Source organism: Brassica napus, chromosome A2 (assembly GCF_020379485.1).
Source record: "Brassica napus cultivar Da-Ae chromosome A2, Da-Ae, whole genome shotgun sequence".
Classification (NCBI taxonomy): Eukaryota; Viridiplantae; Streptophyta; class Magnoliopsida; order Brassicales; family Brassicaceae; genus Brassica; species Brassica napus.
Window position 1 is genome coordinate 11,468,725 of NC_063435.1, and position 15,578 is coordinate 11,484,302.

At 31.2% G+C, this 15,578-nt stretch overlaps 2 protein-coding genes across 3 annotated transcripts; both read left to right on the forward strand.

Moving 5' to 3' along the window:
- Positions 1-1,302: 1,302 nt before the first annotated feature.
- LOC125584197 lies at positions 1,303-2,160 on the forward strand. Its single transcript, XM_048752285.1, has 2 exons — positions 1,303-1,333; positions 1,442-2,160. Exons 1-2 carry the CDS (start codon positions 1,303-1,305, stop codon positions 2,158-2,160), a joined length of 750 nt encoding a protein of 249 aa, XP_048608242.1.
- Positions 2,161-5,618: 3,458 nt separating this feature from the next.
- Positions 5,619-6,923, forward strand: LOC106446189. Of its 2 annotated transcripts, none has more exons than XM_013887881.3 (2): positions 5,619-6,105; positions 6,201-6,923. In XM_013887881.3, exon 2 carries the CDS (start codon positions 6,220-6,222, stop codon positions 6,718-6,720), a length of 501 nt encoding a protein of 166 aa, XP_013743335.1. In that variant the 5' UTR covers positions 5,619-6,105; positions 6,201-6,219; the 3' UTR covers positions 6,721-6,923. The 2 variants fall into 2 exon arrangements, with proteins under 2 accessions (XP_013743335.1, XP_048613307.1); XM_048757350.1 differs by having other exon boundaries at positions 5,737-5,829.
- Positions 6,924-15,578: the final 8,655 nt, after the last annotated feature.

Genomic DNA, 15,578 nt, shown 5'->3' on the forward strand with positions numbered 1-15,578 from the left:
AAAAAAACCCAAGATTTTGATTCTAAATTTTTTATGGTTCATAGAGTCATAGAAGCTAACGATTCTGGGTGGGTGACTTTCGTTTGTGATTCTGTGTGCTTGGAGAAGCCTTATGTATGCTAAGGAACTTATCTCACCAATTTAAGGTATGACATCAAGTTTTTTTCCAGATCTGTTCGTCAGACGGAAGTCGTCTGGCTGTAGACGACTTACCTGGAAGTCGTTTGGTCAACGCAGAGGTTATTTTTGCAATTGACTTTGAAATCTGTAACCTGAGATGACTGAAAGTTAAGTCGTCTACTATTGTTTGGTTTCAAAAAAATTTCCAAAGAACCTAGACGACTTACATTTCAGTCGTCATAGGTTAGTTTTGCATTTGACTGGATAATTTCAGAAGTTTTACTTCCCCAGACGACTTACATTTCAGTCGTCTGGCGAAAATTAAAATAATAATATTTTTTTAAAAGTAAACGACTTACAATTAAGTAGTCATAGGTTAGTTTTGCAATTGAAAAAAAAACTTCAAGATTTAATTATACACCAGACGACTTAATTCAGTCGTCCAGGATTTTTTTCCGAGATTCTGGTCAAACCTGGTAAATCCTGGATGACTTACATTTTAGTCGTCTCGTGGACGATTGAATTATAAGTCGTCTGAATAAAATTAAATCTTGAAGTTTTTTTTTCAATTGCAAAACTAACCTATGACGACTTAACTGTAAGTCGTCTACTTTTAAAAAAATATTATTATTTTAATTTTCACTAGACGACTGAAATGTAAGTCGTCCAAAAAGTCAAACTTCTGAAATAATCCAGTCAAATGCAAAACTAACCTATGACGACTGAAATGTAAGTCGTCTAGTTTTTTTGGAGATTTTTTTTTAACCAAACAATAGTAGACGACTTAACTTTCAGTCGTCCGAAATAACAGATTTCAAAGTCAATTGCAAAAATAACCTCTGCGTTGACCAGACGACGTATAGTTTAGTCGTCTAGACAACTTAGATTGAAGTCGTCCGCGTCTTCTCCGCTAGTTTTTAAGTCTTCTACGTTAGTTTTTGAATAACTTGTATTTTTAAGAGTGATAAGTAACTTCAAGATATGTAAAACTCATATTTACAAAATATGTTCTCTCCCTTAGTTTTACTAAATTTGACTAAATTTTTCAACACAAACTTATAAAAAAATATGATATGCTTTGACTAGTTACTATTGTTTGTTTCCATCTCTTAAGTATTATTGTTATAGACAATAATGATGACTATTGTTATGAGTTGGAAGAAGGGTTAAATGCTTCTTAAAATGTTGTATCAATATGAAGCTGCCAACATTCGTGTTTATTAAGATGAGAAAAAGGCCATTGGAGTTTATTATTGCATATGAGAGATCCAAAGATAAGAAAAAGGCTAATGAAGTCTATTCTTGCAATGCCCATTTGCAGGGGAACTCTGGCAACAAGTCCCTGTTTCACCACAGCTGCCAGATAGTTTGGGTATAGAGAGCCTCAAAGTTTGGTTGCAAAGAACGACAACTTCTCAGGTGTTACCTCCAGTAGGTTTAAGCTCTTCACCTGCGATACCATGGATACTTTGGAATGTGTGGACTGCAAGAAATAAATTGGTGTTTGAAGGAAAAGTTTTTCAGGTTAAAGAGATCATCTCGAAAGCCATTGCTGATGCAAGAGAATGGGAAGCAGCTAATCTCAAAAAAGCAAAGGAGCATGCGAAGACAACGGGATCGAAGCTGAGACTACACGCTGTTCCAATGTGCTGGACTGATGGAGCTTGGCAGGAAACCTCAAAAGCTGGAGGCATGGGTTGGATCATCAAGAATGAGGATGGTGCTGTGCTACACAGAGGATCAAGCAACCGGTTGTTTGTCTGCTCTGCCCTTATGGCAGAAGCTCTAGCAATGCGAGAGGCCCTCATCAAAGCTAAAGAACTCAACCTTCAGAGTATCCAATTATTCTCGGACTCTCAGGTCCTTGTGTCGGCCCTGCGATCAGGGTTGGATGTGTTAGAGATTGCAGGTGTCCTTCATGACATCAGGAGCCTTGCCACTCTCTTCTGTCCATTAGCTTTCAATTTTATTCCTCGTTTAGATAATCGTCAAGCTGACTCTTTGGCACGAGCAGCTCTTGAACGTTTGAATGCAGTGTAAAACTCTTATTTAAGAAATGCAGTAGTTGATTGACAAAAAAAAAAAAAAGTCTATTATTTCATTGATTTGTAAATGTGTAAACACATTGTTAGCACATTTAATACATCTTGGAAAACATTATTACTGATTTTACAAAAAATTCACAACTAAAAGAGTAGACATGCAATTCACAAAACAGACCACAAACAAAACTATTATAGATCATTCCTCTACAAAGACAAGCTTGGATTCCACTTGAGTAGACAAGACCATACGACTTTTAAGAAGTCCAGACGACTTCTAAGAAGTCCAGACGACTTCCAGGAAGTTTAGACAACTTTGTCAGAAGACTTTTAGGAAGTTCAGACGACTTCCAGACGACTTTACAGGAAGTCCAGACGACTTTTAGGAAGTCCAGACGACTTCCAGACGACTTCCAGACGACTTCCAGACGACTAACAGGTAAGTCGTCCCAGAAGTCTTCCAGGTCTGAAAAACCTGCATATTAAATCCAGATTTGAAAAACCTGCATATTCAAAAACGTTCAAATGGCTTAAAAACAGAAAAAATGAGTGGAAGATTAGATAAATCTACCTTTACAGAACACACAAAAATACATATCTAAAAATAATAGATCTACCTTTAAATTAGTGGAAGATGAGTATCATCTAATTAAAAACCTGCAAAAAAAATAGATTAGTAAGAAAGACATGAGACAAAACTGAAAAATTCATATAAAGTTTGGTGTTTTCAAGTCAAAGAGATTAGAGTGGGTTTGGAGAGTTTTAGTTTGGAAAAAAAGTAAGAACTTTATACAACAAGAAGTTACCAAATGAAGAAAAATCAGACATAAGAACTTACCAAAACGCTCAGAAAAATCCAGACGACTTCCTGGAAGTCCAAACGACTTCCTGGAAGTCCATACGACTTTGTCAAAAGACTTCCAAGAAGTCCAGACGACTTCCAGACGACTTCCAGACGACTAACAGGTAAGTCGTCCCAGAAGTCTTCCAGATCTGAAAAACCTGTATATCAAATCCAGATCTGAAAAACCTGCATATCCAAAAATGTTCAAATGACTTAAAAATAGAGAAAATGAGTGGAATATTAGATAAATCTACATTTATAGAACACACAAAAATACATATCTAAAATTAATAGATCTACCTTTAAATTAGTGGAAGATGAGTACCATTTGATTAAAAACCTGCAAAAGAGATAGATTAGTAAGAAATACATGAGAGAAAACTGAAAAAGTCATATAAAGTTTGGTGTTTTCAAGTCAAAGAGATTAGAGAGAGGTTGGAGAGTTTTAGAATGATGAACATTGCATTTTTGTTGCAGCCATTTGAGAGGAGGAGAGAGAATATGTAAATTTTTCTTTATATAGGGAGACAAAAAATCCAATTAGGTTAAATATTTTTGATTCAGACGACTTCCTGGACGACTTAAATTTCAGTCGTCTAGTGAAGAAATTAAAACAGACGACTTACATGTAAGTCGTCCAGAAGAGTTTAAAATTTTTAGCGGAAAACTAAATATTTTTAGCGGGAAACTAAAATAGAAGATTTTCCACACGACTTACAAGTAAGTCGTCTGGTTTAAATTATTTAAGCGGGAAAATAATTTTTTTTAAAAATTTTAGGCGGGAATATTTGGACGACTTACATGTAAGTCGTCTGTTTTAATTTCTTCACCAGACGACTGAAATGTAAGTCGTCCGAGTAAAATGATCCGGCTAGGTTAAAACGTACATTGGTAAAATTAAAGGTTCGGTATGATGTGGACGACTGAAATATACGTCGTCCGAGTAAATTATTCAACAGACGACTGAAATATAAGTCGTCCACACCCTAAACATAACCCCTAAACTTAATTATCTAATTAAACACTTCATAAAACCAAATCAAACTTGAAAAGTGTTTACTATACACAGAAATAAACACATATAGGTGAAAACTAATTTTTGAAAAAAACATTTTAGTTTTCCAAAATCTAACCCTAACAATACATACAATACTACAACATATGTTTGCCAAACTCCTAAACCAAAGTATTTCATGATTCACTACTTCCACTCATCTATCTTCAAAACAAATCAATTTTATCATATCTTAATTTATATCACTTAAAACTGTTTATAATTACTTGATTTTTATTTTTCACGCATCAAAATATTTTTTTACAAGATTTATAAATTATTTTTAAAATAAACTGGTACCAGACGACTTAAACTTCAGTCGTCCAGACGACTTCCAACATCTAAGACGACTCAGACGATTTACTGGGGCTATATTCGTAAAAATGGCTTCTGTTTTTTTGTTTGGTCACAAGGGGCTGAGCTGTAATTTCACTAGGCTTTTAGGTTAGTTTTGCATTTGATTCAAGTTTGAGTATAGGTTTGGGATTAAAATCAAGTTGTGGGTTAGTTTTGGCAAAAATCCCTAGAATAATTGTGTTTTTGAATTTTGATTGACTAAAAATTGTGGAAAATAGTTAATTACAAAAATAATCTATTTATAATCAAAAATTAAAATATTTTTGTAACATGTGTGAAAACTCTAAACCTTAGAACATTTTGAAATAGAGAAAGTATATTATAAATTATTCTTAAGTGAAATTATGCATAAGGTTTCTTGCAAAAACATACTAAAAATCAGGGTTTATGATCTCGTCAATAACTGTGTCAATTATTGTATCTAATCAATAATTGGCTACCGGTTAAGCCACCGCATTTTAGAGCATTGGCGGCATAAAGTTGATAAAATGATAAGTAACACGTAATTAACTAGCAATTAATTATTTGACTTGGTTTTTTTTTTATCGATGGTTAATTATGATATTACAAACTATGAGAAATATTACATGATGATTATATAGCCGGCAATTCTATCTGTTTTATGAGGATTCACGCTGACTGCATCATCTTGAACCGTCCTATGAAATTCATACCTGACAGTACTCCTTGTACCATGCCGAAGATCTCTTATATGTTTTTCTCCATAAATCTGCATAATTTGCTTTTGCTGGGATTCGAAACCTAGACCTCCTAATGTAGATACATTAATTAACCCTTAGTTAAACCAATAAAGGAGGTTTTCACATTTGACTTGGTCTTACAACTATTTTCGCATACATTCAGAAACATCTTCAAAATTACAAACTAACCCATAAAAATTCAAAATCCGCCTCAAGATTTAAACTCAAAACTTGGAAATACATAATTGAAATATTAGCAAAATTAATGCCGTGATTATACTATTACTATATGTTGTTTTCGTGGATAGTTGAACAATAAAATTGGTTGGAAACGGCAGCACAGACTATGTGGCGGTGTCTGATTAGCTTAGTTAGTCAAATGGAAACCAAACCTAAACGGCTCAAGTAAATAAGCTTATTATTTCCAATTCAAAAAAAAAAGCTTATTAAAATATTTAATTAACGTTTTTATGTGTGTGAAAATATTTGGAAGTCGGTTTCGTCGCCAGCTAGCTTAACACCAGATAGACGGTGAGGATTAAGTTGTCAGAATATCAAAGAATCTGACGTGGCTTATACTATTCTTCTTCTTGCTTTTGCCACAGCTTCTTCTACCTTTAAAACACCAATCATTGCTTCTCCTTCGCCTGCACCTCCTCTCTCTCCAAATATTTCTTCTTCCTTCTGAAATTTCTGCGTGGTAAAGAAAGGGTAACTTTCTATATATTTTGATATAAAGAGAAAAGCCAAGGAAAAATAAATTTACTTGTGTGTTTTTAATTTATTATTCTTGCAATGGTTTTGTTTTGTGAAATCTTTCTTGGTGAAGAAGGTAGCCTAGAAGACGGAGAGTGGGTTAACGAAAGATAATAGTAGTAATCAAATCACTTCAAGAAAACCAAAAAAAAAAAGAGTTTTTCTTTTCAAATATTTCCTCTGTTTCAGAAGATCATAAGCGAGTTTGCGATTACCTTCTCATCTCTTTCGGTACAAGTTTTACTACTTTCTTGATTTTTTTTTTCTTTGTTATCAAGAACTTTAAATTTGGTTCTAACTTGTTGTTGATCATGATCTTTGAACAGGCATTTAAATCAAGAAACCATGACCACAAGTCTACTAAGCGATCCAACGATGCTAATCTCAACACCAGAGGTCATGATCGCCTCTCACCCGCCGTCTCAAGCACCGACAACACAAATCTCAGGCGACGAGCCAGAGCCTGTGACGTGTGACTGTTGCGGATTAACCGAGGAGTGTACTCAATCGTACATAGAGATGATCAGAGGACGTTACATGGGTAAATGGATCTGTGGTCTTTGTTCTGAAGCTGTGAAGTACGAGGTTATAAGAACTAAACGATTGCTAACTCCAGAGGAAGCTATGGCAAGACATATGAACACATGTTACAAGTTCAAATGCTCAAGCCCACCTCCTAATCCGACTGGACACCTGATCTCTGCGATGAGACAGATCTTGAGAAGAAGCTTGGATTCTCCAAGAATGCCTAGATCGATGCCTAGTAGTCCTTCTAAAGATGAAGATGATGATTGTGTTCCAAATGTTTTGTCTAGGTCTGATAGCTGTTTCGCTAGTTTGACCTAAAAGCTCAACGTTGGTAGAAAATAAGTTTTTAACCGGGTGATAACCGCGGTTAAGGACCACCACCTAGTAAGGATCCGGTTTTCAGATTGTAAGTTTTCGTCATTAACCAAAATTGGTCTCTGTATGTGTTTTTTTTTGCCGGATTTGCCTACCTGTGGAAAGATTTTGCTAAATGCTTAAAATGTACAAGTCTTGCTTTGTTTCTTGATTCTTCCCAATTGCTAATAACTTTGTCGTTGTGTGCTTAGTAGTTAAACAAGAACAAATAATGTTGATACTATTCGATTAAAGTTTGATGATATAACAGGATATTCTTACTACTTGTATCATATTGAAAAGACATGTATGAACAAAAACCATCGAAGGTAGTAGTAGTAGGGCCATGGTTATCTTCATGATGATTCTCTATCACAAAATAGAAATTGAATAAGGTGCTTCTTTAAGCCATTAGACAATTCACTAATTTCTTTCTTTTTTTGGGTCTCAACTTTCACTTATTTTGATCAGAAGGGCTATAATGCAACGTATGAGTAGGTAATTTACATATACAAAACGTTTTGAGCTGTTTTTTTCTTGTTTATAATTCAATTAGATGGGTTGGTTGTCTAATTTTCACTAACTCACTAAACTATCATTTGTATTAAAAGAATAGTATCCAAACTTGAAACTTATTCTATCATGATAAATCCAAAATAAGAATCATATTTGAGCATAATTGTAACGTGTAAGCGCTCACATATTGGCTAACTACATTGCTTCGACATTTCGATTACTTAACGAGTATATTTTCCTTCAACTTGCTATACAGAATATAATCAAACCGAAAGAACAAAAACATTTAGAAGATGTAAATGTAAAACGTACACAACACAAGTTTCTATATATGTTTACTGAAAGTCTGAAAGTATCAAGTTAACAATAACTTTAGGCAAACAGAAAATTTGAACTCCAAGTTTTGTTTTCTATGTTTCGTGTCTAGAAGTTACTATAGTATCTAATATCTTCTTCTTTTTTTTTTGGTAGGAAGTATCTAATATCTTCTTACCGAGCATCTATTGTCGTTTTACTAATGTTTTCTTAGGATGTGTTGTTTGCTTCAATATGGGTTTTGATTTATTGCTATTTGTTTTAGTCTAAACTGGATATGTTGGATTTCCTTCGGTTGCTTTTGGAACTAGGGAAGTTTTTTTCACTTATCATCAATTATCACTCTGTACATTATATTACTGGCTCTGGTGTGGGTTAATTTGATGTAACTTTTTTGAAACATTATGCTTGAAGTTGAAGTGATAAGGGAAGTGAATAAAAGAAGAAGAGAGACTGGAACATCATAAGGAGTATAAACGAAACAAAGATTTGTTTTGAGAGATTCATGTTAAAAATTTGTGTAGATTTTGAGAACCTTGTAAGACTAGAAAACTGATCTAATACGCGATTATATTTATATGTCATGATGAGTTTGTGGAGATCTGTAATTAAGTGAAACATGTAAATTTACTTAAAAGCATTTTCAATTGCTAGTGTCAATAAAGTTGGAAATTTGAGTGTATTGACTGTTACATTTGGGGATGGCTTTGACTCTTGTACATACATTATGATAAGAGCTTGGCTTTGATACTTTAACTTTTTATGATTAGTTCAACTAATAATTTCGTAAAATAATGGAGTCATGCGTCTGCCGTCCCATGTTTTCTGTCACTTGGGCTCTTTCTTTTTTCGTGTCTATGTCATTTACTTTTAATTTCCATTTGCACAAAAATGAACTTATTTACATATGCAAAAATATATAATCTTTCTTTTTATTTTGTCAAAAAGAGAATATAACAGTATTGTGTATAATTGATTTCAGAACAAAGCCCATAGGCATTAGCGAACAAAGCCCGAGTGCCTGCACATAATGAATACATTGGATAGTACAAGAAACTTGAAATATAATAATTTTTACATCATTTTATTTTAGTTCGTTACAAATTTGGTTCGAAGTCCATGATTGATTTCAGAAGTAACCTTCAGATTTGTTTGAAAGTTTTAAGTTCTAGAGATGTCTACACGTGTTTCACAAAAAAAAAGATGGCTACACAAAACGGCCACTGCAAAAAAAAAAACAAGTTATTCCAAACAGTCAATCCGTTAAGAACTCTTCATAAATCATTTTTTTGATGGATTTTCGACAAAAGCTGATCGTTGGATAATAATAATGATATAATAAAATTATTTTAAAAAAAATTGCCATCTACTCACTTAAACTAGACTAAGTTTTGGTAAGACAAAACGTTTCTCCGGAGACCATTTCCATTTGATTGTGTTTTATCTATATGGATAAAAGTAATTTCTCTATTCCTAGCATCTTTCGTTAACAAGTCCGTCCGACTATTTCTATTCTAAGAGATATGAAACAAGTTCATGTTCTCAAAGTTATCATGTAGACTGCGGAAGTCATCAATCTTTGAAACGAATACTGGCGAATTCATCGGATTTGTAGTTATATCCACTAGATCTAAGCAGTCTGTCTCAAAACGGATCAAAGAGATCATCATGTCTCTCATACATGAAGCTGTCCAAAGTCGGGTAAGGTCGAGATACTTATGTTGCACGTTCAATACCCATTTGATCCTTGACATCACCATTATTGATCTATGAAACTTCGCTTTGGCAAGTTGGGATTCAAAGTATCTAAAGAGTTACAATCTCTATAACTATGGTAGGAGGCAACACTTCCTCCTTTTGGTTAGCCTTTTTTCAATATTTTGTTTCAAGGATAGCAAGTTAGAAAATGTTAATCGGGGAAAAGAATTTTTTATTAAAGAATTTATTGCTCTTCTCCTTCCAAATATATTTCTAATAAATTCATGGGAAGGTGTCAAGTGGTTCCAGTGGGCTCACATTTTTCTTTTCTAAAACAGAAAATTCATTGGAAAATAATTTAAAACAGAACAAAATTGTTAATTAAAGTTTGTAAAATATACAGGTTTGAACTACCAGAATGTGACATATAAATCATTAATCTTTTATAATTTTGCGAAAGTTTCCAATCTAGACCGTTTCTTAATTTTTCCATATTTTCTTTATTTTCCTTTTTAATAAATTTTTGATAGTGAAAAAATTGGTGAGATATAATATAGATGACCTTAGAGATCTCAAACCGGTCAGCTGAATCTGATACATTCTAATCTGAATTTTAAGTGCATATTTAATTCTATCCGAGCATGGTTTGTTCTAAACAACTCCGGACTGCTACGTGCATGTAGATCAGAATCACACTTAAATCTAAGAAACTCTGACTTTTTTACGGATTCCAAAAACTAGCGTAAGTTTAGCACTGTTTAAAAAAATCGGAGACCTAATAAGTAATCAACTATCACAGGTTAATCATAGTTGACACATTCAAGTGAAGCCTTTTGCAAGAAACACGCATCCCATTAGATAGGATACTAACACACTCAACTTGAGTTATGGATGTTAATTTGTCGCTGACTTTAAGAAAGATTTTTCAACTTACATTGTTCATGCTGATAAAAAAAGAGTTATATAAGTAATGAAGGGTTTAGGTAACTAAAGATGTTTCAAATATATATTTCATATCTGCATGTATACGTTCCCTGTATAATTTCATCGATCTTTTTCAAATTGTTGAACATTTCTTTGATATAGAGTGAGACAAAGAGAATTTTTTTTTTTTTTTTGGTCACCGACAAAGAAATTATAAACTTAGATTTAATAATAGTAAAAATTTGATGTAGCTTTTACATTGACAAAGAACCACTATAAATCCAATGTACGTAGCTCTTACATTGATAATGAACCACAATAAGTATGTCATTTCTCTTGTTTAAGAAAATTGGATCTGAGATTCAAATCTTTATAACCGGTGAATAAATGCGAGTAAAAACAATCTCTCCGCCGGTGGGAGATAACATGTGGGTATAAGCTCTAATCATATCTCTTATATATTAAAAGAGAAGCATTGTAATAAATACATTCACACTCTAATAGACACGTGGCAGCCTTACAATGATTTGATAATAAATATACTAATGTGTTCACACTATATTCATAAATGTGTTCATACTATATATTTTGCGTTTTTTTTAAATATAAAACTCACATTCATGATTCCAATAAAACTTTAAATTTTCCGGTTCGAATAAAAATAGATAACGAATCAAAAGCCAAACTATATCTATTATTATTTTTTACGAATAAAGTTGAACAAAATATTCATAAATTTTGATTCGAGTCGTTATCCGTTTCGACTTGAACCAAAAAATATGGATATCCGTAACTCTACAAAAGAAATCAAATACTAAAATACAATATCCAAAAAGACGCAAATCACAAATACCAATATTTTAAGGAACATATATCTAATTCAATCTGTTATATGCATATATATACATATATGTAAAGAATTATATATATATATATGTTATATATATTATACTTTATATCAGTTTTACAATATTTTTATGAATTAAATTTATTATATTAGGTACTAGAATTTTAAAAGTTAAATAATATTTTGTTTTTGTAATAAAATGTTATTATTAAAATTTTCAATTATTTTTAAAATTTTATTTTATTTACGGATCAAATCGGATATTCTTTAAAATTCTAAAACTTTTCGGATATCCGAGTCACCAAATATCTAGGTGGCTAAAGATTGAATCGACACGAATGCTTCCAAATACCCAGATATTCGATCTGTGTCCATCCCTATTTACGGATACAATTTTATCTTCTTTATATGAAAAAATGACTAGTGTCAAGGCTTTTTTTATTTTAAATTTATTTTAATTTTATCTTTCATGTATTATTTTGAACAAAAATGTCATTTAATATTAATTAACAATATCTTTATATATTTGTCAACTATTTTTATATACTTTTTACATACACATATATTTGCACCTTGATGTGAGCACATTGTAACTAAGTTTTCACCACAACTAAAGTATCTAATTTTTTTGAAAGTTGAAATATTTTTTCTTAATGCTTCTTTCACTACCAACCAAATTGTAGTGAAATGATTTGTCTTAATAATTTTTTTTTCTTTTTCTTAAACTATTATCTGTTTAGAAACTATTGGTTCGACATGATGACTATCTAAAATTCATAACATGAAAATAAATAAATAATATTAATTTTTGTTTTACCGAAAAAACAAAAAAATCAAACATTTTAACCGAATAAACTAAAATGAATATTAATTTAAAATAATAATTATATTTTAGAAGATTAAAAACAAAACAAAAAACCGAAAATCGAACAAATATCCAGATTAAACAGATTTAATGTATTTTTATTAAAAATAACAAAACTAATAATCACATCCCGTGCAAGACGCGGGTTATTACCTAGTTATAATTAATACGAGGGAAGTGCTAATTTTATTCTTTAAAATTATAATTAATTACCATATTTTTGCTAGTTACGTATGTTTTGGAGCCCTACTTCGCGGACGGTGTGCAAGTGCAACTTTGCCTCTCTTATAGGCATACTTAGCTAGTTTTTTCTAAATTCTTTCAGAAACAAACCTTTTCTGGGAGATCACTTTTGAGAAATACTCACAGTAGTGAAAACTAAAATTTTAAAGTTTAGTACTCTATTCGAGTGATGATAAACAAAAAGTTGATGTCATGTGGATTTAAAGCTAGGATCGGAATCGAGTGCGTATCATGCATGGATGATCTTTTTAGCCATTTCACTCGTTTTAATTTTAAATAACAAATAGCAAATAAGAAGAGCACTAGATCTTGCGTTGTCTACATACGCATCCACGATAATGAAACATGTCAATTATTCAACTGGGCGACAATTTTATTCAAATGTAACCCTTGAATTGTCAAGTTAGAGACAACGTACGTATTGGGTAAAATAAATATTAGCATACAGCTGTTTGTGTTTCAATTCATATATTTATTTATATTCGACTTTGTAGATTACAACTTCCTCTGAAGTCATAGCGATGTGTAGGATAGAATTTTCATCATGACGAGACGGAGAGAAAGCCTTGTTACTTAAACATTAATACATACGACCATGCTTCCGCCATGCACACCTGAAAAAAAAATTGGTCATACGGATAATATTTAACAAAAATGAATTAATAAAATACATATACAGGTGCAAAATGTTGGAAAAAACATTTACAAATATATCTTTCGCTTCACTAGCTCAATGATGTTTCAGTTATGTTCCCCAAACGTAGTTAGTTAGATCTCTAAGTTCGATTTCATTGCTACGTTTGATGATACATATATGATTTATGTTTTAAGGCCTCTTTCATGTGTTATTGTCCCTAGTCTAAAAACTAAATTTGAACTAAAATGCAATGGTAGACTAGTCGTCTATATGGTGGTCTACGCTGAATTCTCAAAGAAAAACTTTTGAATGTTGTCAATGAAATCTAAAGCACAAACTAAACATATTCTTTCTTTCTTTTTTGCATACACAAACTTAACATATTCACAACTTTCTTTATACTAAATAGTTTTAAAATTTGGAGGCTCAATACAAAGGCGCGACTACGCTAATATGTTTCTCTTCTTATAAGTAGGCGTTGTTAACGACTAATAAGTATATACTAGAAGCTTTAAAGAAGTTTCATAAAAGAAAAAAGTTTCCTAACTACACGAAATTTACAATAATATGATGGAAACCATCCAATATATGAAAATGTGCAACAACTACACGAAGTTTATGGTAATACATGTCACATGTATGAAGTAAATAATAATATGGTGACAACATCACAATCGGGTTTAATTGATTTTAAGCTAAGTTAATGGGGTCAATCCGTAATTTACTAAACTTAATAAACTTAATGGTTTATTAAGTTTAATAGACTTAACTGATTTTATTAATAAACTTTTTAATTTAATAAAATTGAACTTAATAAACTTAATAATTTATTATACTTAATAAATTTATTAAACTTAATAAACTTAATAATTTAATAAACTTAATAAACTTAAACTTAATAAACTTAATAAATTTATTAAAATTAATAAATTTATTAAACATAATAAATTTATTAAACTTAATAAACTTAATAATTTATTAAATTTAATAAATTTAACAAATTTATTAAGTTTATTAAATGATTAATTTTATTAATAAATGATTACGTTTATTAAGTTTATTAATAAATGATTAAGTTTATTAAGTTTATTAATAAATGATTAATTTTATTAAGTTTAATAAATTTATTAATTTTTATAAGTTTAATAAATTTATTAAGTTTATTAAGTAAGTTTAATAAATTATTAAGTTTATTAACAAAATCAATTAAGTTTATTAAAATTAATAAATCATTAAGTTTAGTAAATTACGGATTGACACCTTTTTTTTTTTGACCCCATTTACTTAGCTTAAAATCAATTAAATCCGATTGTGATGTTGGCACCATATTATTATTTACTTCGTACATGTGACATGTATTAACATAAACTTTGTGTACTTGTTGACACATTTTCATACACTAGATGGTTTTCACCATATTAATGTAAACTTCGTGTAACTAGGAAACTTTTTTCAAACTAATAACTACATGCATACAAAGCGACTATATATTGGCCAAACCCAAGAGGCGGCGCGTGACCAACTTGTCGTACCGGAATGGTGGCTATAACAACTTAACACTACTCTAGACTCTTCTTCCTTGAAAACTATACGTAGAGATTCTATCTTCTTAAAAGTGTGCGGGAAAATATTATATATTCATACAAAGTGTGAGCATGATTAGTTTATACAGACAGTTGAACTAAACTAGGCATAGACATATGTGTTTGCGTTTGTGATTTGCAATAGAATTCCTTACACGAATCAGATACCCTGATTAATTAACTATATTAAAGGAAACTAATCTAAAAATTAGAGAGAAGAAAAGCGAGCTCTAGATGATAAGTGAAATATATATATCGCCGATATTTTTGGACTTTTTAAACATTATCTTGCATGCATATGCATGTACATTAGCTTTGTGATTTATCACGATTGATTGATTATACATCACGATTATGACTTTTAATTAGTGCTTACATTACGTTATGCATATATACAGCTCCCATTTTTGTTACATTTTTTACACAATCAATAGTAATTTTATAATGCGCACATGTTCCATTTTTATATGTCCTAGACATTGTCAACTTTCTTGGCGAGCCAAAGATTTAATCGCCATTTGGGGTTACCTTTAAATTATTAATTTTCTTTTTGACTTTACCTTTAATTATTTGGCTGTAGCTCTTATGTATGTATCGCTGTAAAATATCACATCCACTGTTTTAAACTATAGCACAAACCGATCTTCAAAAGCCGATATCGAATTATTAATTTACTGCACTTGTGGTGTTTCTTTAATTCATTAAAAGCCATGGTCAACTTTCTTTGACGATCCCGGGATATAATCACCATTTACGGAAATATCAAGGGTAAATATGTCACTCTACAGATATAAGCATCTTAGTCAATTACTATAACTTTCTCGTTTGCTTCCTTATTCAGCCGCGTTTGTGTCTGACTCGGAACTCAGTTTGACTCAATTACAAGATTTTTTTTTGATAAAAAGATGTTCTTGTTTCTGACCAAAAATAGTCTTGTTAACTTTGTTAAAGCAAAATACTATCTTGCCATGGCCGGTCCTAGCTTGAAACAATTATGAATTAAAAGTTAAAAGATTAATATATTTTTTTTGTCAGAAAAAAGATTAATATTTTTAATCAGTTCAAAAATTAAATAATCAAAGGATTACTATTCCTTCCGTTTCAAAAAATACATATTTTAGATTTTTCACATATACTAAAAAACATATTAAAACTTGATTGTAAATGCACTTTTATTGTGAATAACAATTTTTC